Source organism: Lingula anatina, chromosome 3 (assembly GCF_051362555.1).
Source record: "Lingula anatina isolate TDL-2025a chromosome 3, LinAna3.0, whole genome shotgun sequence".
Lineage (NCBI taxonomy): Eukaryota > Metazoa > Brachiopoda > Lingulata > Lingulida > Lingulidae > Lingula > Lingula anatina.
In genome coordinates, this window is record NC_141769.1 from 20,479,745 (window position 1) to 20,505,290 (window position 25,546).

Below are 25,546 nucleotides of genomic sequence, written 5' to 3' on the forward strand. Positions count from 1 at the left end.
GATGAAATTGTGAGTACGATTTTTTTAATCGTAAGGAGCTACGGGCTACGCCGAGTATGTCTACTTTACATGGCCTTAAATCCGCACGATTCTGTGCGATTTCGTACGGCTACCGTCTACCTCCGCTCAGACGCTGTACGAAAAGGGTATTACGGGCAGTATGCGTGCACCGTACGGGCATCGCATTTCATATGTAATCTAGGCTTTATCTCTAATAACGTCCTTCCTCTTATACAAAAAACACGTTATTCTATACTTACTATGGCGTTGGAAGCTTATGTAACTTCATCTCTGGTTTGTTGTTAAAACAAAATTTATATGCACCACAACATATATTAAAGAAAACGTTTTGAATGGATTTTAATAAAAAAAAAAAAAACTGCAGTGCTTCTTAGAGGGATGGGTGGTATTGATTTAGTTGCCGAAGTAAAACAATATAATTTTTGTGAGGGAGATACGTTCCGATAATACCTGAATATTTTTATCAATATTCCCAGCATCCCGGGAATTCAGTTGAAATGTATTTTCAAGGAGTAAGCTTTCCATGAATCAACTACATTTATTTTTAATCCATCTGGAAAATTCAGCGAACGGGTCAGACGTGTATAGCATAGGTATGTTTGCGATTGTCACAGGAGTTCTGTTTAGTTTGTTGTCGGTTGTCGCAGACCAAACAAGGAAATATTCGAGTAGTTGTCAGGAAGGCCCGTGTTGCCGTCTGGCGCCCCGTGCCCTCTCATACATCTCTGTCAGTCATAGATGGACAGATTTTCAGTCGACTGATCTAAAGTCTTGTTCCTCTGTGTAAACTTTTGTAGTCGTTATAAATAAATAATCCCCCTTCTGATGTGATGGTTGTGTTGAGGCAGCCATTTGGAACATTTTGCTTCATTTCATTCTGTGCTTCTTCATTAATGCGATCATCAAACACCTGGATCTTTCGAACGCCATCCGGGGGGCTGGGCTGGGGTGCGGGTAGAGACTATTTTAGGGCGTCTATCCACTGAAAAAAACTGCGCAAAAAAACATTTCAATATCACACCATAAACAGTGATCGCAGCTAAATTAAAGCACAATAAATAATCCAGGGTTATATATATATATATATATATTAAATGTATAGTGTAGTTGGAGCCGGGACTTGGGTTTCTCTAGAACTTTCTAGAGGCCTATTTGTCCCATTGTCTGCCATACACTGAATACACAGTGTATGAATAATAGGCTCGAGAACTCAACAACCGAACTCCTTTCCTAAATGACTGTCATCTGTCATCGATGCCATCTAATTAAGGGACAAATAGTGCTATGAAAAGATTAATAAACAATCTCATATAGTTTCGAGGAGGATGCCTAAATGTATTATCTGAGTTGCAAACGGCTTCATTAGAATATTAGTTTATTCCAACAACGGAGAACGAATGCACAATTGAAAGCTCACAGTCAATAGCACATTGTACTTGATATTAAACGCATGGCCATTGTTCGTTGTCGAGTGTTTTATTTTCTGGGGGAACAAATATATATCAAAGGAAGGCTCCAAACTGAATAATCTTTATCGTAATATCGACAATGAACGGATGGGGCGTGTAAAATTACTTGATCTTGATTGTGCTGTTCACGCTTTTAATGACATCGGCAACTCAATGCACGCAATAGGTGCATCCTTTGCCCATTGTTTTTAACAAGGCACCTGAGACTTTGCACTCTCTCGTTTAGTGTAACAGGTGCAGTGTTCAATTTCCCGTTTTTTAATCTTACCATATGATCTAAATGCAACTACACAATTGAAGTAAAGTGGGCGAGGAGGGGGGGGGGCAGGGACGATGAGTTTGTAATTAGACAAAGCGAGTCTTGAAAATATCTCAATTTTCCATTTAAAAAACTCATCTTAAATAAACGTGTACTATGGTCAGCGTTGGGTTATTTGTAATACAGACAGGAACTATAGAAGTGAAGATAGGCCAGGGGTAAACAATATTTACAATGATATTTTTTTCTTTTACAAATGGTACATTTTTTAAGATATGCTAGTGCCCATTGTCTATAGCCTATCTAATTGATGGGTCCTGAGGTCAGTGCTACATGAATTACAGCATGGAGTAAAGAGACACTAAAACTTTATAAAAGTAACAGGTTTTGCCGATCAAATAAGCTTTATGTACTAGCGCACTGTGTTGCGAAAAGTGCGAAAATAGGGTTTTGTGACGTACGTGTATACACGAATCAGTAATGTATGTGTGTGTTGAAGCAAGGAGTTATAACTCCTTGGTTGAAGTATGTTAATGTCAAACCTTGAGCAGATACGCCTCCGTATAAGGGGTCACCAGTTCTAGATGAGAAACAAATCAGTAATTTGGTTAATGGACTGGGTCGTACATGGATTGTTAGCATCCGTTATGCACAGTATGTAATTTACACATCATGCCAGGACGCGGAAGCGCGACGCGTGTCAGTGTTGAGTGACCCACCAATTACTCAAACCTGCCTTGGACGCGAGACGGACAAATGCGATCTTGAGAAATGATCGTTTTCATGTTTGTAGACGCAATAGAATTACTTGAGTTACGAGCTTGCCCGAACAGCTTGGCACACGGCCTGGACAGGGTCATAAATTGGTCGATGTCGATTGCATTTGGAGGGCGTGGATGAACTCGGAAAGCTCCATGGCATTTAATATGTCAACATCCTCGCGTGCACAAGCCCACACGCGCAAACGCTTTCCATTTCTTTTGAGATAGAAATGCTTGCAAAAGCAAATTATATTAAGCCGTACTGAAATGGGTTTACGAACTCTTACCAATGGGCACAGTTATAAACATTTTACAGCCTATCACGACGCTTTTATACCATGACCTCTATGCACTTGTTTTTTACCTTGTAATTACAATACAGCTGGCATATAACATGGACGAGCGATGAATATTCTAAAAAAAAAAGAAATTTGAAAAAATGTAAAAGTCCACAGTAAATAAAACTTGAAAAGAAAGTTGATAGAAAAATTAATCAATTTACCTTTTTATTAAGACAAAAGTCTGGAAATACAGTCATTCTATTTTTATCAAAATAATTAGAATGAAAACTTAACTAATCATTACATAATATCATATCGAAGACAGTAGATGAAGCCAAACCCATATAAATGAATGGACAAAATCCTGCAAATCCTGATCTAGAGTAAAATATATTTTCTTCAAGGAAACTGCATAAGCATGTGCGTCCTGGGTTTTCCTAATCCACAATAAGCCCTAACACGACCTAATATGTAAAATTAGAAAATGTCAGTTTTAAATCACATTTCTACCGGATACTTGGGAAGAAAACCAATAAGAACACCGAAAAGTAAAACCCTTTTTTTTTTCCTGAGACCCATTAGAACCTCAAATTCCCCATTCAGAATAGGGGACCAACTAGTCCATGGGTCAAATATGGCGACCCACTACAAAGTTCGCCGTCTAATCCCGCTGATAGACACTGAATAGATATCCCGTGGGGAAGTATTCAAGTGGGACAGCCATATTTGACCCTCAGGCTAGTGAGTCCCCTATTCTGAATGGGGCTATATTGGCACGTTGCAGGGGGGGGGGGTGTTCTCTGGCTTCTCCGTGTATTTCCTTGGACTCTAGGCGAAATGTAGCAATTATGATCATTATTACTTAAAAATTAATACAATGTCACATTTGGTATTGGTTTGAAACACGGGGCTTCTTTCTTGTCTTTAAAACGACATGAAGGTCTGTCATGACAAAAGCGAATGGAAATTTAAAACTATTAGTAAATATTAACTGATTACAGTTATTTATTGGAAAATGTCGCTATGGGCTTCTGTTTAAAAAATCATGATGATCGTTATTTATGCTAATGTTAATTTTTAATTTATATGAAATTATATGATATTAATGTATATATCTCCAGTAGCTAAATAGATATTCGTGACAATGTTTTATCAGATTGACGAACTTATGATTGGAGCACCCAAGGTATTTGTAAATTTGTTTTATTTTGATTCATTGCATCACGTTTTAATAGTTACTCAAAAAACCACTATGATTTCCTAGAGTTATCTACAACAGGAAGTTGATACAGGAAGTTGATACAAGCCACGATTGTTTCCATGAAGTTTTCAGTTGTTTACATATAATTTTCAAATGTATTAAATAAATAAATACAATATACTTAATTTGTACAAAGTTAAAGATATATCATAGTGCTACAAAATGCCATTTAACTATAAAAATGGCTCTGTCTGTTTACCTTTTAAGAACCATTTCTTCGATAGCCTTGAATTTACTGTTTTATTTATCCATCAGTCTTATTTATTTATTTATTTATTTATTTATTTATTTATTTATTCATTTATTGTGTTCACCCCCACAGACCTGAGATTACGCCGTCTTTTTACTCAACGTCCAGGTCACAAAAAAAAAACGTACCTTGGTCAAACTTTTTAACCTAACGTTTCTATATAGAATACATCTGTAAAAGTCTGTACAGGCAGTCTAAAGCATCACATATTTCTTGCTTTTTTGAAACAGGACTGTAATACATATCCTGTTTTTCTTTGAATCAAAATAGAAAAGCAAAAATGTAAAGCATTATAAGCCATTTTAAACGCATACTCTACGGCCAACTTGCATCTTTTATGACAGCGCACAAGGCTGGGGCTTTTGGTTTCACTCAAATAACAATAGCAATTGTACTGCTTTCAACGGGGACTACAAAAGAGTAAAATATATTTTGTTCGAGGAAATTGCACAGCCCTGTGCGTTTTGGCTTTCCTAGACCCTGGGGCTGTTTACCTGAACAATAAACTGACGGGAGAGACGGTATTTTAAGTTATTATTCGCAAACCCTTTCAAAGTTTGGACTCGAATTTTATGAAACGGAAGTGCAAAAACTGATCAGATCTCACACCCCCACCACAAATTCATGAATTCGAAAACAATTTTGTGTTAATATGGCTGTTCTCTGGTTGGTAAAATGTGTTGTCTTGATTGCCAAAAGAGGATGCCATCGTGTCGATCTTGGAAAACGCCGCACCTTTGTGGAACAATTAATCTAATTTTCTGTTGATCTTGTGCTTCCTCGGTCCGACAAGCACGCTATTTTCCCTAATCCGTGGTTATACATCATACTCAGGGGCTCGCGACAGATATTAATTTTGTCAATTTTCTCTCCATCTCGTGCAACAGCGGGTTGTGGCAGGTAAATTGAACGATTTCGCACATTATTTTCACACAGCATGTTCATCAATTGATTAATCAGGACGGGGTTTTCCCTCGGGTCCGGCAAGGCCGTTAACCAATCACCTCTTCTGAATTGGTTGGATAACAAAATGCAATTCAACTGATGGAGGTATAAAGTCTTGTTTGGTTGCTTTCGGGTTTAGTAGATGACGAACATCATTTGCACATTTTACATTCTCACTTTTTACATACTCCATTAAACATTTTACCAAACGACACTCATATAATTCGCAGACGACAGGACATTTTTCCGTCAGAATTATTTTTAGAGGTTCTTTGTCGTCAGAGGTAAAGCATTTAGGCCTCAGTCAAAGTTACCAGAAGTCGTCGTAAATAAGTGGATAAGGACAAAATCTAGACTGGTTTGCTGAAGCAGTGGTCATATGTTGCACTCTACAATGGACAGTATGGGACGGAATGTCGGCTCGTACGGGCTTTACTCACACCCCCACCAGGTAAGGTTATTATACACAAGAATAAGGGGCAAATTCTGTATTTTGATTTTAAATTCAAATCATATGATTCTTTAACTATGAAAGCAACACAAGAAGCATGGGGCGCTCGGTTGGATACGAAATAGCGTGACGGCTTAGACTAATTTCTAATAAATTACCTTTCTGTTGGGGTGCTAATAGGTAAGATTTTAGATATTTCTATTCCTATTTTAAAGATATTTTTGTGTGTATATTTGCATTACATCAAATATCGGCGCTGGTGGCTTAAAAAGAAATAACATAGCAATCCCTTTTTCGAATATCAATCTGTCGCAGTGAAAAAAGTAGGTAACTTTTCGTTTTGTGTCTAAATTAATCTTTAACTCAACGAATCTGTTGCATAAATTATTCATTCAATGGTAAAATACTGCTGCGCTGGATGTCAATGAGCGCAGTTAAACTTTCTTGTTTGTGCATTAAAAGTGCTTTTACATTATTGACTAACCAGATTATATTCAAAACAAATTTTTTCACTAATGAATACCCGAAGTCAGTAGTTTGAAGAGAGATTATGCTACATTCTCTTTCCCAAAATGCTGCTCCAATAGCTCCTACTCTGAATATTTAAGACATATAAATATTTGTTTTGCGATAATCATTAATGTGTTCATTACTTTTATATTTTTTTCAATTGTTTTTTTTTCCTGTATATTTCTGTTATCGTCCTTACCATTTTGATGGCAAGGAATCATGCCTGTTAATAAGTCAATCAATTAGCAGTATTTTCACTTTCTTGTTATTCATTTATTAACTTTTCTAATTAATTCATTCTTCTAAATATGTTTAATGTGTAAATTTTAAGCAGTGCTACATGGCACATTCGCAGTAAAGCAGCTCTCGGAAGTTGTTTATTTCCAATGGTTCTTGCACTAGTTTGGCGCTCAGCGGCCACTGAGTAGACACGCTTATGTCACCGATTGTCGCGACAACATATGTTCTTGATGAAATAAGCTCGCAGTAGGTATAAATAATTATGCCCAAAATCCAACCAATTAAGGGAGTTATCCACTGTACTCAGTAGCTCTCCGACCTCTTTATAGGCGATTTAAGGCCTATTTTGTTTAATGGCGAAAACAGAAGCTTTATTGTATGCGGTCACTTGTGGGCAAAGATACAGCAATCCACTTAATTAATGTTCTTAATACCTGTATTTCGTTGTGTGGACGAACGGGCAGGAGGCACCAGTATGTTGCAGTAATATTCCTCGAGTCCTCAAGTTGTTGGTAGGTCAGCACGGTACTGGACTAATACTCTAAACTTTACTTTTGATAGGAAGAATGGTACTCATGCTGTACACTAAGTCTGGTGTCTAAAAAAAGCCATGCACCATGAAAGCTACATGTATATTCATATAAACCTGTTTGCATATTTGATAATGTCGCAATTAAGTTATTGTATTAATTAAGCAAATATTTATTAGACAAACCGTTTACCCATGCCTTCTTTCTATGAACAAATGTAATTATCAAATGGAAAAATGGCGTACACAATGTATACGGACTACATGTCTAGCATTAAATGGCGGGACTCGGCAATTATATTAGGTTGCATATGTCGCTTGTACATATTCCAGTATTCAACAATTTTTATCACAAACTTTTTAAGTTCAAAAGAATATTACTTCCTTGTTCCATACCCCCCTCCCCCTCCCCAGTGCCGGTATGTGTTATGAGAGGATTTTTGCTGCTGTTTGCTCTGTCAAATTAATATAAGTTGATGCGTCTATAAACTGACATAAATGTAGCTAGTTTAGGATGTATATGTTACAGTGTAGTTTATGAATGAGCGAGGGTCATCAAGAATTAGTCGAAACTTCGAACAAGCAGTCCAGATACTGTGATGCTGTCTAGAGTATTGTACAGCGTGTATCTCCTCCTATCTACAATAAACATGTAAAAGTTAGTTTTGTTTAATATTCTAGGGCTGTATATGCTGCTTGTCGATATCTGCCTTATTTTTCTGTCCTCCGAAAGAGGTCGCTTCACTCAGCATCTCTCTCTCCTTCTCTCTCTCTCTCTCTCTCTCTCTCTCTCTCTCTCTCTCTCGTATATAATATGATAATATGTATAATTTTTGGGACTCGAGTTCAATGCTTTGGAAAGGCCGAGGCAAATATGATAAATGCTCATAGTTGTGAAAGCGAATGTTTGACTGGAAACAAGCAAGAACGTCCTATGGGAACGGTAATGGATTGTCAATGCTAGATATTAAGGGGCTGAAGTTTAATCGCAGAAGAGTACAGAATATTGCAATAATAAATAAATTGTTGGGAAGTAAACTACAGGGAGGTATGGGAAATTATATCAATTTCTCAAATCGGTTTGAAAGTAAACGCGTACTACTCATAGGCCCGCACTCCCTGATTTGAAGAAATTAAAAGAAATAAACTGTGGTACTTCAAGATTAAATATGATTTTTCTTTATTTACCTTTTGAAGTGATAACAGCTACAAAGACAGACAGTTAACACAGTGAACATTGACGACACTTGGTCTTAATGACGGACATTTTAACGGCAAGTTGACATCGTTCACCATACACTTTAGGATGTAGAAGCACATGTATATATGGATCATTTGATCAGAAACACTGTATTCTATTCAGATAACGTCTGCAGATCCGCGGCTCAGTTCCTCTTACTGGCCGCTATACTACTGACAACTAGCGATACTGTATTACCTCTGTGCATCACGACGTTAATTACTGTGCGTATTCCTTAATAATTCGTGTGTGCGTGCGTTTGTGTGTGTGTGTGTGTGTGTGTGTGTGTTTGTGTGTGTTTGCAAGAAAACAAACAAATAAACACGCTTGTGAAGACATTACTTTTTCATTAAACACTTACACAGACAGTACTACAAAGTGAAAACGAAAGGGAAGAAGTTGGGAAAATAACAGATCACCAAGTTGATAATGTTGATGAAATCTGCCTGATAAAGGACAGCCTTAATCGAGGCACGTACAGAAGATCTGTCGTCTTGTGTCCCCGTTTCATACGCGCAATGTATGGCACCATATGTACAGATTATCATTTATTCATTTACCAACATCCAGAATCTGGATTTAGTGAACAGGCGATATTGCAGGTTAGAAATAAACCCTTAAAATATACGGGAAAAGGTCGAGAGATTTTGCAATTTAACAATCCTTGCAGTGTTGTAGACTATTCTGAACTTATTCACAGCTTTTCTGAAATATTTGCTAATAACATATACTGGTAGATTTAAATGTGTGGATTTTCCTTTCCCTTAATACTAGTAGCTCTAAATGTGTGAATTTCCTTTTCCTTTCAAAAGATTCATGGCAAGTAATTAAACGGAATTTAAAAGGTGTAGCCAGTTCATGATAAAAGTGATTTTTAAGACACAACAAATGACATCTTTTTCAATCTTATTCAAGACAACAGCATTAGTATAGCATATCGAACCAACAAGTATTTAAAATAATCTGTATCAATATGCGGGTAGATTTACGACACTGGAAAAAAAGGCAAATCTCTTTCATAAGTTCGACCAAGTTATATCGTCCTTGGGAAATACCTAAAATAATTCTAGTAACAACAAAATTTTGAAAATAACAAGCCATAGTATCTCGAGGTGTACGAGACGTTCGCAAGTTCCTGTACCTAGTTTAAATTTAATCATAGTGTTAATATTCACACATGTTCGTGCTGTACATTAGAATGCAGTCATTCGCCGTGATTGTACTCAAACGTAAGTTCATGAGTAATTATTACACATCTGCTTATTATGTAGTCTTGAGAGTCACATTATCATGCTGTTTTACAGTTCATAGTATACAAGGTCAGCATCAGTGGCAGAATAATATGTAATGTGAGAAAACTCCCCCCCCCCCCAACCCCCGCCGTAGCCTATCCTCGAGCGTTCCTTAAAGAAAAGAAAATACCACAGATGAGCTTTTTTGGAGTTTCTTCGACTTATTTTTGTTAAAGGCTGGGTTAGTGCGGGAGGGTCAACCCCTCAATCCAGCCATGTGCCTTAATATTTCATTTCTGTACCATGAATATCGTATAACTTTTGGTTAATTGTTTTTAAACTTTGATGCTACTTAAACGTAACATCTAGGCAAATCTTGTTTCAAAACATAATTGCTGAATTATATATATTTACATCATCGAATTAGACAGGTATATTTTTTCCATTTCTTAAATAATCACAACTGAGTATTTTTACATCAATTTTTGATTCCCTTATACAGATGATCAAGTGTATCAGCATAAATAAGCAATTACACTAGCACTGGTTTGCCTATTTTGAAAATGGAAATCTTACGCAAATGGTAGGCCTACTGTGTGTATATATATATATATATATATATATGAATAAACAGCTATTGTGAAAACAAATCATTTATAAACACAACATGTAATTTATCATAACGCTTTAATGTTATAATTATAACAGACGATGTTAATGCAAATTAAATTAATTGTAAGCGATCTTAAACATGTTACTAAATCAGTAATAATTTTTTATCTTTATGCTCGTTCACAGAACGTGTGAAATATGATCAAGAAGTGCTGGATTCATCAAGAATTGCACTGACTACTACAATGCAAAGTTCCATGGTGAACTTGCCATTATGGAGCTTTCATTGTAGGAAATCAGTTTTTTAGTACGATCAAACAGTTTGCAGGAATAAACACACAATTAGAAAATATATACATCTTTTATGCCGAGAATCGAGCTCATTTTTCTCAAGCTTCTGCCTGTGAGAATATGAAATCGAGTGAAAACTGCCCCCATGTAATTAAATCCAAGACAAACTGTCAATAATGACGTTTATAAATTTTGAATAGTTCTTGGATTTGACAATCAGAGAAACTGCGCCATCAAAAATGCCGAGGCAGCTGTCACGGATGAGACTTCTACTTTCCATGGTGGTTGGTAAATAAATTATCAATTTTCTTCCACGTTGAGGTGTGTCACCAAATATTAATGCGCAAATGACAGCTAAGATAGCGGTCTGACAAATGGAAGAGAAAGGAGCGCACTTCGCCTCCGCAAAGAGCAGCAGATGTTGACAACACTCCTCACTTTCTGATTTCTGTCTTTGTTCTGCAAGTGTCCAGTACTTATTTTCTCGACACTTTCGATCAAAATTAAATCTCTCTTGAAAGAGAAATTCTTCTTCTTGTTTTTTTTGCTTTCATATCAATATCAGTCTGGGAGTGTATATATATATTAGCAAACGCGTTGAGCGGTTTCTTCTAATACTGCCGGGTGCTATAAAATTGATGTCGTCTGCTTCGTGTTGAAACTTTGCAATTTTCATTCTTCTTCAATGATTTAAGATGTAAGCATCTTGAAAAATGCAGGGCCACTAAATGTCTTGAGTGTCCAACCATTCAAAATGCGCGATGCCACATTTAGTATTTATCAAAGTATAGTCAAATAGACACATAAAATTGCTCTGTTTCAATTATGCACCACTGGAATTCCATTTGAATACGGAAGCTCGGACGTTAAGAATTTATTTGTACAAATAAATGACAAGCGCATTAATATGAACTAAAATGTAATAGCAGATAATGTATGTGTTGATCTATTGTTAATTTATTAGGAATAACATCTCTCTAGAATGAAAGAACAGTATGCAAGTGAGGTCTCTGATTTAGATAGATTATTATTCCAAGTAGTGCAGCTGTTTAGTTTTGGCATTTCATTTTTACTAAACACACCAAACAGCAAATAGGATGATTGCAAATTATATGCTCATTATGTCATATTCGGTTCCTACTAAGTATTTCAACATGGTTTCAGTTGCGTTAATATTTTTTAATCATCAATTCGCGTGCAGTTTGATTAAGCGAATAAGTCCGACGATCAGGACACGATATATTTTAAGCAAAGGATCCTAGAAAATGCAACTACATATCAACTACTTTTTTAAAAACTGTTACTTGTAATAGTAACAGTTAGTAATTGGATGATTTGTTTCTTCATTTTTAAAAATATCATTTTTTTTGGTTACAGACCGATTAGGATTTTTGATATTATTTTTAAACACTTGAAGCATGCTTCGACCACTCACATCTTAAAGCTGGTACGTTAAATACGAGTGGAACGAGTACACGTTTTCGTTTGGCACTTTTGCACTATACGCCTTTAAAAATAAATCACAAAATGTGTTATTAATTAGTGTCTGATATCACTGCACTTTCTACACCTTATCATCGCTAAACAACATTTTACATGATTCATTACTGAAATGAAAGAGGTAACGACAATTAGCGAATTCAATCAATGTTTAAGCGATGGTTAAAAATGAAAATATTTCCAAAAAGTCTTGTAATTATTTCATGCACAATGAATTATTTCCAAGGCATACGCATAGAGCGAGTAAAAGTACTTGTGCTTTAGCGAGACATAAGTTTTGATCCGGTCACAGTAAGTTATCCAGGCTGTTTAGTGAAGTTCTTCTGTTGCACAAAGGAAACGATAACGGGCTCACTGAAGTGATCGCACTTGGCACGCGCCTGATGACCCGCCGTCTTTCTGTAGTGAAATACAAGGCCAGGGCGGGTCTCAAGGTCTGAAGGGGGCGTCGTTGCAAGTGAACCCTTACCTTTTCTGACAAGGAAATTACATGCTGACACGCCAAGTAAAGCGAGTTGAAAACATTATTATTTCGACACCATGCCCCCACATGTAGTTTCCATGGCACATAACTAAACCTTGTGTTCACCCTTGAGCGTGACCGTGAACGTCACATCTAACGTTTAAGAAGGAAATAGGAAAGCAGATACAGTTATCCTGGTTAAGACATCTCATATTTCGATAACAACTGGTTAACAAATACACGATAATAGAGTTTTGAAAAAGATTAACTTCGCGTATTAGAATAAGCTTTTGACGATGCGTGATATATGAAGAGGTAACGTGTCCTTATATTTCTATTATCTAAAAAAAATTTGAAGAAGAATTGTGAAAACAAATAAGCGAGGTGTTTCTTGGTTGTTACCTCAAAGAGGAACTCTGCCAGAAAATAAAAGAATTAAAGAGAAAAATAGAATTTGACTTCCTAATGAAAAATACAGGTGGAAGAAACTGTTTCAAGTCAAAGTATTCACGTTTGGCCAGGTAAGAATGAAACATAAACGAGAAATAAACTTATTCATAATAAAATCAGCCAGCAGCGATACTTTTATTGATGAAGATGTTAGGAGACCGATTTTTCTATAACTTGCCAAATATTAGTATGTTTTTTTGTGAAGACGGCCTTGAAAAATGTTTTTTAGGTGATAAAAACAAGATTTGGGACCCTGACAATGCGATCAATGTTTCAGTGATTGTGTGCGCCATTTCAGCCTGAAACTGACACGGGGGATTGAAATCGACTCCGACACAGCTTTTTCTTAAGCAAAGTATCCCAGTGTACATAACAATGTCTGGGCCACGAACTCGTTCCACCTGTCGGTTCTCAGGCTATCCTGACACCCGTGTCTTCTCCAGTTGCTGCCCCTGCCCCCGGCCTGTGTGCTTTCTCTATAGAAGAACTACTTTTATTGATTGGATAGAGTTTAAACAGACACTTAACGCGAGGAAGTGAACACACTTGCTGGCTACTTGTCTTATTTCTTTGTATTAATTATGCAGGGTTTTACTTTAACGGGCTGATTACAAGTATAACATAACATCGTGCTCTTTGCAACATGCGGGAGCGGCTGAACTGTTCCCGGCTTGACATTTGACAGTGCCATCACAAAGAGTCTATTTGCCTAGACCCCGGTTTTATCTCGACGACCCCGCGAGAAAAGGATCTTAACGTGTGTTTGTAAGGAAATAATGTATGGATTATCCGACAACAGACCTTTGTTTCCTAACAGAATAATACAAAAACAATTCCCCAATATCCGCACCGCAAAACAAAAAGAGTACAATCAATAACATACTTCAACATAGACCCACAAACTGTTGAGACGGTTTGAAAGGTTGTCTTTGCCTTTCCGTTGCATTTGTTCTTAATTGGTTCATAATCTCGATAATTTTATGTAATATTTTCTTATTTACTGTTCTTATTTATCTATTTATCTATTTTTGTTCTCATAAGTGGATAATTTACCCAAATAATTCATTCTAATGCTGATTGCTCCGGTGACACCCGAGACGGTGAAAAATCTCACTCTCAGTTTGAATAATAAAAATGCAATGCAAAACTAGATGTAATGAGTATATAACTAATTTTCAAGAGATAAAAATGATAGTGTGTCGCAATGGGAAGTAATTGATAGTTAATAAACATGTAATCTTTAGCACATTTAGAGGTAAAGCGCTCAATTCAACATTCCTATTGCTTTCTAACTAATGGCAATGTCTCTCCGAGCAAGGAGTTGTATGCCATAGGAGGAGGAGCTGCTGAAGCTTGCCCATCTTACGAAAAAAAATCCGTAAGAAAACCCACCCCACCCAAACAGAGATTTATTTATCATGAAAAATGTCGTTATTTCGTGGGAACATCCAAAACTGGAAAAAAAATCACCTCGGTAAGCGATGCGTGCAAACAATGCATAATTTTTCGAATACCATTTTTTTAATAATTTGGAGACAAAATATCCGTCTATTTTGATTTATCTGTGCGTCTTTTTATCTGCATTTTTTAAAAATCTTTAGAACCCAGTTCGCATTCTTTTCCATGCTCGAACCACAGGTGCCATACTCGTCGTTTCACGTCACTTTTTGCATCAGCCCACACAAAGTATTGTTGGACGGTATCGGTTTTTATTTTTAAAATCGAACGCTGATCGATAGGACGGCTATTCAACAATTGTTATGTCAACTTTCTCCCTGCTACTTGTTTCACCGCTGTTGACACGCGCCACTTTCGGGAACAAATTAACGTCGTCTGTGATGAAAGTAATTGGCGAGGAGATAATACGATAACTAAAATGATACATTTTAAGAACAATAGTGCGCAGCGGGTGTTTGAGAGCTGGGGGTAAATAAAGACGGTTGTTTCAAAACTTTTACGGTAGAATGTCCCCTAAAAAGGTAGTTAATTAAGAACAAAACCTTTATACCCCTGTGCAGTGTGTCTTTCTGTGCTCCCAAAACTTGCAAAAAAAAAAAAAAAAGAAAGAAAGAAAGAAAAAAAGCAAGTGTTCTTGTTTTGCGACAACCGGATCTTCTCTGTCAAAATAATAACCAGTTAATCCATACATTTAGCACGTAACCTTTAACCCTACTTTAATGTCGACTAGACAAAAATGCACAGTAGATTTAACATAAAATAGACCCATGAGGCACCCAGCAACAAGTTTTACGAATCTCGTTGGTTTCTTATTAACCCTGGCCGGACGTTATGGAATACACACCCGGATGGGAAAAGTGAGAGGCTATCAAATTACTATTTGATGGGGCATTTCGAGAATCGAATATCACGAAAAGAGTAAGGCACAATGACAGCTCTCCTATTATTACTACAAACGCGTGTCCGCATTTCAAAATTGAGACCCATCGCATGCATGGGAAATGGGGAAACTCTAATGATGCGTTAGTGTGATATGTAAAAGCGTCACGTTGCGTAATGACGTATGGCGTCATATTCCAGCCGCTGCAAAATGTTTAATCACCCTTTAATGCAGAGACACTGTGGGAAAGTTTCACCCGTAAATCATAGCCATACTTTTGCTGTCACAAATGTCAAAACCCGTCATTCTTTTCAGTGAAATGAATGAGCGAGGAGGGGGAGTATCAATTTAAGGCATATGCCACTGGGAGAAACTGAAACCTATACTTATGTCTAAAACCTATATTTATGTCAACGGTAGATGTCTTTAAAGAGGAGTCTCATAAAGTAAGACCCCCTAACCAGTGAAAGTAGTACAGAATGACTTTCTTTTTTATTGCAGTTCCAAATAAGTGTTCTTTGAAGTAACACTTTTTTGCACAGTAGATAATAAAAAGATTGCCACAAATTCTCGGAAAAAAATGAGACAAACAAGAGAAAGTTTGCTTCCATATCAATCTCGCGTTGTTGATGCCCCTAGATCCGCCTCATTTTCATCGTCAACTGAAACAAATCCACGTGCCGTCAACAAGGCTAAGCGGTCTTTAAAAAGTATTTAGCACATCAAACGCACACCTTGAAGCACGTCCACGTTTCTCTTTCGGATCATTAGTGACAGAAGAGTGCTGGGAGAAGCCCGCAGATCTGTTAAACGACTTAACAATTTGAGTTCCACAATGCCAAGAGACGCTGATACCGGTGTATTGTGGCCTTGCGCGTGAGAATTGTCTGTGCCACCTTCCTTGTCCGGTAATCGCTACGTAAACGGAGCTCTGCATCAGGGCCCGCTCTTCTTCTCTGTCTCTCTTCCACGAAAGCTCGGAAGGCTCAAAAGATAATTTGCTTTGTTTGAGCTACTGAAGTTTTTGAATTTGGTCAAAACTCACTCCAAGTCAAAGGGTCAACCCTTAGAATTTTGCTCGAAAATTAAGTTACAAATGCTGAGTCAACTTCAACCATGCGGGTTGCAGCCAATAGCTAGGTATTACATATCTGAGGGCAAAGTGAATGAATATAAACCTCCCTGCTCAAGTTATTTTTAACAATGCGTACTATATCGAAATAATCCCTTTCGTTTCATTTCGGTACCTTTGAAGACAGTAGAATACACAATTTTTTTTTTAGTATTCTGATCTGTGGATAAGCCGGGGTTTTTTTATTCATTTTACTGAGCATCTTCGTGTATTCCAGCACTGAGATAACTGCCAAGCCGTGGAACATTAGTGACCAGTCACTAGGTATGGCAACTGTTATGCTCACAATCATAAAAGCAAATTTCCGTGGTAAAAGCGACTGAATACTGTTAATCAGCATTGGTAAAAAGTTTCTGAGTGAATGGTTAGCGTTATGCTCGCACCTTAATATTGGTCTCAAACGGCAAATTAACACACAAATGGATAGGCAGCGATGTCGTTCTTTCTCTCTCAATGGGAGGCTGTAACGTGAAAATAACAATTTGTAAGAGCAAACTTATTCGCCTAACAAGACAAAACAATCGTCCCACGTCGGGAGATTTCTATGGTCTCGATTATATCATAAAAAGGAAATGTTTTCTTAAACTCGTCAAGTCGAACGGTTGTCATTCAAGTAAATCAAGACGGTTGGTCTCTACCGTTCGACCAGCAATGAGAATCAATTTTCCGGGCGATTGTCTTCCAATTTTCCAGGCTTTTTTGAGCAATTTTACGGCTTTCCCTCGCCAAATAATTCGCATAATACTACGACTGTGACTAAATGCAATCAAATTAGTCGTCTCCAGGATAATAGACAAAGTATACATTTTGCACTCAAATGCGAAGCTTGAAAGACTTATTACTTATTGTGAAGAATGTTTAGCATTTTTTTGGCTTAAAATGGTGTGATTTGTATTATTGTGTCCTCCGCTGTGCAAACTATAAAAATAGCAATAAAAACATAAAAAAGCATATCCTTGTATGTAAAAATAAATAAAGAGAAAGTGGGTGATGGTAATGACTCCCACACGTAGCAGAACATTATTCAAATTTTCCAAAGTAATGGTTTCTTTCATTGTACAGTGAATACTTCAAGAAAAGAGAAATTGTTTGGTAATATGATTATACCCGAATATAAAGTTCCTCAAGACAATAAATGGCAACAGAAATGGAATTGAAATGAAATCTGCTGACGACGCAGAGGCGGGGGGCTCCTAGAAGCACGTGTATAGTCAGATGTTTCCTACATAAATACGTAAACGCCATTGAAAAGCGTATGCTTTCAGACAATGACGACGTTGATAAAACTTATCTGACAACGGCAATTTCTCCAATTTTCCTGTTATGAAATTAAGCGATTATTTCAATGGGAAAGTATGGTTCTCTTCTATCCTTATCGTTTTTAATCTAGCTAATCATTTCAGGGGAGTGATCTTTTTCTTTTAATTCTGAACGCATATGGGATTTACCGAGCGTAATTGTACTTATTTGGAAATCGAGGAACACAAGTTCACGTTTTATAAAATTACTATATGGATTCACAATGGAAAGAGCTAAAATCTTTTTACGGTTAACACAATTAAAATACGGGAAATTTGAAAATAAAGGGAAGTGTTGAGATAGTCACTTTAGCATTAGGTGCTAGGTAGCAATCAATAGCGGTCCCATGTGTTGGTTTGCCTATTAGAATAGAAAATGAACTTGAACAGTTCTTTCTGAGGATTGCTTTTTTAACCTCTCTCTCTCTCTCTCTCTCTCTCTCTCCGCTGTTCCTACGAATTCAAAAGCATCTCTGCTATTATAGCATGGAAATTTTATTGTTATTTTCCTTTGGATCAAACAGTTACATCTGATGTTGTGATTACCGGAAAACATATAAGCAATTGTACATTTGATAACTTATTCATTCATCTGTATGTCAACTCCTGATTACACCTATAAAGCGCCGCCTTCCTTCCGAGGTGATTTCTCGATTTCTTCCACAAAGCCCGGGCACGTGCGTGTTGCCGTCGTCCCACTCGAAGACAACCGATATTTCCATAGATATGCTTCATCCTAATACACATTATGATGTGTAATGCGTGCTTTACTTCCTACCGCTAACACATGCTCAATTCTTCTATATTGTTAGTCAATACAAATTCGTGTGTATTCAAAGCGATTACCAAGGCGTATTAAGTACTCAGCGCATAAAGGCTACATGAATCGCATAATATTTATCAGACTTAATGACAAGAATGCTGCTAGTCTGGAGGGACTTTGAAAACCAAGGCAGATCAGAGGGGCAGAGACAATGCATGGCGTTTGTCAGCGGTCGCGGTATCGCTATGTGTTACTTCAATACCAACGAGCGCGTGCCAACGTACGTAAAGAAAATATTTTCCTTCTTGAGGCAAACGCGACAGGTGACTTCTCTCCTCGCATTGTCAACATTGATATTTCCATTGTACCAGCAACAAGGAAAACACGGTTATTTTTCCTGACACCGTAGTTATTAGGTGCGTCGAAGATATAAAGACACAGGCACTGACTTTGTTACCGAATAAAGCGCAGTGTGTGCATGTGCCCTTTAAACCACGCTCGTATATAGTAATATCAACAATGTACTAACATAATGATCCTTACTTTGTTGAGGATGGAGTTTACATCCAGTTCACGGTATGAACTTGCTCAATATAAAACGCCTACCCAAGTTAGATAATTGTTCCTGTAGCGTTAAAAGGACAAATGGGTTTTATAGCGCAGACTAATTTTAGCTGGTGAATTCATTAGCTAATTAACAAGATACAATGGTCATCAATGTCATTCAATCGTCAATTAACTTAGGTCTATCTAGAACTGTTTTATCGGATTTGCACCGTGAATGAATCTCTCCGGTGATTTTGATCATCTAACATTCTGATAATTATTTGCGTATTCAAAATTTCCTGAATGGTTGCAAATTTTCATTTTTATGTACTCAGAGGTAGACAAATGGAATGTGAAGGTTCTCTTGTGCTTTAGGTTTTGTGTCCATATTATAAGATGGCTAAACCTATGAAACTACTATACCACATGTTTTAACACGATAGATATAACACGTAAACATTTAGTGAATTTATGAATGCACTTCATCATTCCCACACACCCCCTGCTCTACCAACGTGGTACAGATATAATCCAATATTTAATACTTACAACAATCTCAGGCTACAGAAGAAATCAAGAATAAAGTCAAAACCTCAAACATTTACAGAAGGTTTTCTTTCAATATTTTATACTGAACTCGAGGTTTATACCTGCGGTCTAGTTCTTCTTACCACACTGTAGGTTCCCTTTTTATTTACATATGAAGCAGCCTCCTGGCTTAATATTGTTATTTCTGTTAACCTATTCTATACAGGTGTGGATGTAGGCCGTCTTCTGGGTCTTCCAGAAATGGTCAGAATTTTTCAAGTTTACACTGACGTGCATCTAATTTTTTTTCTGTAGGAAGACAGTCAAAAATGAAGGATGGGTCAGCAAAGATAATTTGGAAGACTGTCAGAAAATATCTCTGGATCCACCCCTGCTATGTACACATAAGCATGTATAACATTAGGCCTTGATTATTAAAGAAATTATACAGATGCTTTAATTTCGCTATAATGGCCCCTAAGTACAGACAGTGCAATCAAGAAATTAATTAGGACGAGCGAAGGCGTCATTAACAATTGTTGTTTGCCTTTATTTCAGACCGACAATCTGTTCATCAGGACGCGAAACAAAATTAATTAATTCCCAGTGAAAAAAATCTGCACTAGAAAAAACCAAGGGAAGACTAAGCTCTAGTATTATTTGTTGTCTAGAATCAACAGTTATTACCATCAACGCCATCGGCATCTAGCTTGACAAACCTTGGCTGGTATGCTTCTTAGTAATAATTTATGCCCATCACTTTAGTGTATTTAGCTACCTAACAAACCCTGTATGGTTAAGCTAAAATAGACGATACTTTAGTTGTTGCAGTTACCCTAACACAATACCCAGGGTCAAAAAGTTACATCTGAAATATAAATAATAGATCGGAACAAATAAATCCCCTGAAAAGGGAAAGCTGTCAATTTAGCATCGTGGAGTTTAATAGGGCGGTCATGTTACCGTAGGTGAAATCAGGGAAACGCTAATTGGTCCTCGCATTTTAATTATTTAATAAAATAACTGATAATTTTCTCCTTGCCTGTCCCGAGTCAATAATCTCGGTGTATAGCTAATATCGCAGTCACCTATCGGGTAAACATATTAACATAAAAAATTTACAAGATTAAACACAAGACATTAACTGACACAGTTGCCCTTTTTTCGCTACAATTCCCGCACAGGGGCTTTGATTGTGGCAGAGAGATGTTGAGACTTCAGGCAATATTATCGAGCCTTAATCACCCCAACGACTCTTCATGAAAGTGTACATGAATAAGACAATCGCGTGAGGATTTTCACCTTAATTAAGATAAAACTGCATTATCCTCGGTAGCCTTGCGTCAAATAAAGACCAAAACAGTCGATGGCGAGGTTTGGTAGGCGCACCTGCTGGCCACTGTACCATTTTTATCTATAAAACTTTTTACTTCACATGAAATGTGCTGGGTCACAACATGCTAATTATTTTAGGTCGTCTTCTCTTCTATGTAGGCTAAAGCGATGAGATTTTACTTTTGTGCATATTTTATAATTGCATAGCACAACTGAGAAATCATTCACGTCTTGAAAACGTGGGTTTGTGCTGCTGTGTGTTTTTCTTTTTTTTTTTTTCAAAATTAACAAACAAATACCCGAGCAATATATTTTCACCAGCAGTATATAACAGTAAGAAATCACTACAAAAATCTCAAGTGGTCTTCAAAATGACCGCGTCCAGTGCCACAGGATGCCAAACTCCCGCGTCATTTCAGTGGAGAACGACCCTTTAAATTCTATTCCCTGCGACTTTCCCCACTTGAGGCCTCTGCGTTTTAATTAGCGTAATATGAAGTGGTGGGCCCACGGAATCTTCCAATCAATAAGACTCCATTTTGTTACTTTATTTTTCGGACTGACTCTTACCACTTTCCAGGGAATAAAATACCAGGTCCAGCTATAGATTAGTTGAACGGCGCCCGCGTGAGAAGTGAGGAAATAAATTTTCACGTCCAAAAATATCGATATTTTCCCGATATGTATTAATTAAGGCAGTAAGGTTTTGCACATAGAATACAGCGTGATATCGGTAGGTAAACAAACGTTGTACTCCGAGCTTGAGAAACCGACACATTTTCTCGTCATTTCACGGCAAGTGAAAACAAACTGCTGAATAGCACACCTGAAAGGCTATTGTCTTAACAACCAACTTAGTCATCTTTCATCCCTTTACAATTGATCAAACAATCGGCCGTCAACCCTTCGGATGGATGGATTTTTAAATCGTAATTTGTTGTAGTGTCATTACTCCGTTAATACAGGGACCCACCTGCCTATGTTCACAGTAGCGATGAAATTAGAATTATGAAATATTTTTCATCGAGATTACATTAAATTTCATATAAAGTATATTTATATCGTTTCACGCGAATTCTGTGATATTGTTTTCATTTCAAAGACGATTTTCTCAGTAATGTATAACCAATCTACATATTTTGTTCTTAAATATGCTCTTTTTAAGACGTTATATATTTTGTCGCTGTTTACTTAGTATTAAATAGTGTTTTGATGATCAGGTTTCTTTCTTACAATTTAAAACCGGTAATCCAAAGTCGATTCCACTAAGTGATTATTTACAAGTGTTCATTATTTATAACAAATATGTGTTTTAAATGCATATTTCATAGAAATCTTTTACAAATCAACAAACACCACACACCTTTTATCATCTAACAAAATGGAATAAATAAGATTTACAAAATGTAGAGAAATGACGGGGCGGTATCTTTTTTTGGCCTAGTTGAAGCGGAAGTTTTAATGTTATCAACATTAAGCTGCTCGGACTCACTGTGGGGACTCTTCGTAGTTGCCGGTGAATCAGTCGAGGGTTGTACTTAGCGTTCCCCGGAGTGGCTCTCTGTTCTCGTCCAAGCCATTACAAGCTCCACACTTGATTAGCCGTACAAGCACAATGCAATCAACCCGGTCCCCAGAGCGCACAATCAAGCGGTAATGCCTCAATAGGCCTCTGAAGTGAAGGGAGCCCTACGCGCGCATGCGCGTTGCACCTTGCGTGACGTTTGCTCTGAACCAGAAGCACCTGCGTTTATGAACCAATGCAGTAGGAAAGCTAGTCATTTCTCCATGCCTTCCACTTTCCACCAGCATCATCTTGGGTCGTCTGTCATTATAAGAACAAACGACAACATAGAATTCGCACAGTGTTTACATGTTGGTCGAAGGCAGGAGTCGGTTATATTAGAGCTTGGTGACAGAATTCAGTGGGTCTCGGGGAAGTTTTACGAGGACGCTCTCCACCATGATGAACACTAAACAGACTTTAGGGCTTCCAAATCATCATCTCAACTCTGGCAGTCTGTCCGGAAGATATTCCCCTCCCTTTCGACCGGACACGATGCGACGTTTGCAAAACACATCGGTAGGTGACGTCGGCTGCGGTGGCAGGGCGCGTGACGGCAGCGCGACGGCAGCGTCGTGTACATATAACCCGAATGCATAATGCAGGGCGAATCGCAGCCACGCTTATCCGACCGTGTATACTATAAGATATTAGCAATCACTAGAAGAAGTGCTTAACACTTTATCTTTTTCATATTTTATGAAGTGGATATTTTCTGTGTCAACTACGCCGGGGGTGAGGTGAGAAAAGTATGCATCACTTACAGATTGATTACCTTGGCGTGTTTGTCGTTAATTAATTACTTATATTCACAATCTTTTGTTTTGACTTTTGCAGGGAAACATTTTTGGTGGTATTGGAAGTATCGATGACTCCATGCTTGCAAGAGTGGAGGCGTTGGCCGCGGGAGCAGTGGATATTTCGAAGACTCCCCAGTCACTGATGAAGTCGGATAGTCTGTATGGACACCATGTACAAGATATGAGAGACATGCGGGACATGAGGGATATGAGAGACATGAGAGACATGAATATGCACGGGCACCCGGGGGGTTCAGGGGGCATGTCCCGTCACCACCAGGTGCCCCTGCACGGCTTTGGGGCCCCGTCGACAGATTCCATGATGTTAGACCAAATCTCAGCGTCCATGCCTCTCTCGATGGCGGATCACAACAACATGATCACCTCCCACTCTCACTCACAGGTTTACGCGCAAGCGTACGGGCACACAAACATTATGAATCCCCAGCCTACCCTCCCTGCTCACCACGCCATGCAGCACAGCATGCACGATCTAGACTGTGACCCCAGGGAGCTGGAGGCGTTTGCTGAACGCTTTAAGCAGCGCCGTATAAAATTAGGCGTTACACAGGCCGACGTCGGAGGGGCGCTGGCCAAGCTGAAACTCCCTGGGGTAGGAGCGCTCAGTCAGAGCACCATATGTCGGTTTGAAAGTCTAACTCTTAGCCATAATAATATGATTGCATTAAAACCCATTCTCCAGGCCTGGTTGGAGGAGGCGGAACGACAGGCGAAGGAGAAGAAGGAAGGGGCGGCTCTTTTAGGAAACTTGGAGAAAAAACGTAAACGTACCTCAATCGCAGCTCCTGAGAAACGCTCTCTCGAAGCATATTTCGCCGTGCAGCCCAGACCATCGGGAGAAAAAATCGCGCAGATCGCAGAGAAATTAGATCTAAAAAAGAATGTGGTCCGTGTGTGGTTCTGCAATCAGAGACAAAAACAGAAGAGAATGAAATTTTCTGCTGTAAACCACTAACAATCATCTGTTGTTCATTTTCACTAATCTGCCCCCTCCTCGTCCCAAGAACTGTCCGTCGCCAAGGTAGAAATGTCAAAATAATTGCGCTGGAGGAAAAGAATCTCTACGGACTTTGGGATCATTGCCATTTTCATCTTCATCATTTTGGTCTGGGCGGACCGTTCCTCGCTACGCTCCATGAACTCTTTAGAATATTGTATCATCGAATTATGTCATTGACTGTAAAATGGTGGGGAAACGACCACAAGTGCAGTGTGGACAAGTGCAATCAGGACTTGACTTTTATTTTATATTTTAATCAATTTATATTTCTTTATTGATTGTGATATGTTGTGGTGGTAAGCGTGTTCAGCCTTGCACTCGTTTCTAGATGGATCTTCAGTCCTGTGGCGGTCTAATGGAATGTTCTCGTTCTTCACTTCAACGTTTTAAATTGAAATTTTAGTCTGAAAGAATTTTGTGTTCTCAGGAGAAATATAGACAGATTCATCTGCTGTATAAATTGATCATCAAACGCTGCAAACAATACAAATGTGACAGGAAAAAGACTTCGATTTGTGCGTTGAGAAAAATTTGTAGTTAAAATTCGTTTACTGTGGAAAGAGAACGAAAGGACAAATCCATTACAAAGAACAATGGTCGTCTTCATCTGTCCAGTTATTGAGAAAACTGAAGGCGGCAAACCAAGTGGCGGTACTGTACATAGCTTTCTATATTCATCTTAAATTAAAATTTTTGAGAGGGAACTTGATTTATTATTTATATTAATTTATTCATAGTCTTGTCTTGGAAAGCTCTTAGAGCTCGTTCGCTGTGTATTTGTAGGTATTTAAGCTTTTAAATAAGATATGTTGATTTTTATACGGACTGTTCCTTTAAAATTATAATTATTAGTACCACGATAAAGCGGGATCTTGGAATTGAAAAACGTTGTGTGCATGGCGTTGTTTCTATAAGATGTTGGCTTAATAGATCGTTAGAAGAAAATGTGTATAGATTTCGGATTTTGAAGCACCCGCTGACTTGCGTACCTTCGATGTAATCCTATGGAGTCGAAGAATATCAATCGATCTGCTTTCTGTTCAACCCAATTAATCTCCAAAGTATAAAGCCAAAATAGCGTCAATAGAATATTTTGGTTCAATAACTTTTCGGTCGAAATTTTATGAACAAATTTGCATTGTTTTAACCACAGTGTGACCTGCATTGCAGTAGGGTATATGTATTACGCGGGCAGTATTGTCGTGTATTCCATATTGAAATGACCCGCATATGCTCTCTGCCTTCCCCAGAGTTCAATACTAACGCTACAGCGGCTGGGAATAACGCAGTTGCCAAACGTTTGTCACCAGCTTGGCAATTATTTGTACAATAAATACATACATTGCACCTTTCACATTCCCACTGTAACGAAGATTGGAGCAATCTGAACAATATGACGCAGAGCAACGTAATTATTTTATTCTAGTAATGACAAGATTCGGTATCACCAAGTATC

General features: G+C 37.9%; 1 protein-coding gene and 1 long non-coding RNA gene across 4 annotated transcripts; one reads left to right on the plus strand and one right to left on the minus strand.

Annotated features, from left to right (window-relative positions):
- Positions 1-539: 539 nt before the first annotated feature.
- Positions 540-22,394, minus strand: LOC147763057 (uncharacterized). Its single transcript, XR_015333517.1, has 2 exons — positions 22,198-22,394; positions 540-1,013 (listed from the first exon to the last, which is right to left on the minus strand). It is a non-coding gene; the product is annotated as an uncharacterized LOC147763057 (long non-coding RNA).
- Positions 5,411-24,909, plus strand: LOC106179787 (POU domain, class 4, transcription factor 3-like). 3 transcript variants are annotated; one of them, XM_087009205.1, is made up of 2 exons: positions 5,411-5,698; positions 23,107-24,909. In XM_087009205.1, the coding sequence occupies exons 1-2, from the start codon at positions 5,627-5,629 to the stop codon at positions 24,043-24,045; spliced, it is 1,011 nt and encodes a 336-aa protein (XP_086865331.1). In that variant the 5' UTR covers positions 5,411-5,626; the 3' UTR covers positions 24,046-24,909. The 3 variants fall into 3 exon arrangements, with proteins under 3 accessions (XP_086865331.1, XP_013419009.2, XP_086865332.1); XM_013563555.2 differs by lacking the exon at positions 5,411-5,698 and adding an exon at positions 22,492-22,788; XM_087009206.1 differs by lacking the exon at positions 5,411-5,698 and adding an exon at positions 22,839-23,009.
- The last annotated feature ends 637 nt before the right edge of the window (positions 24,910-25,546 follow it).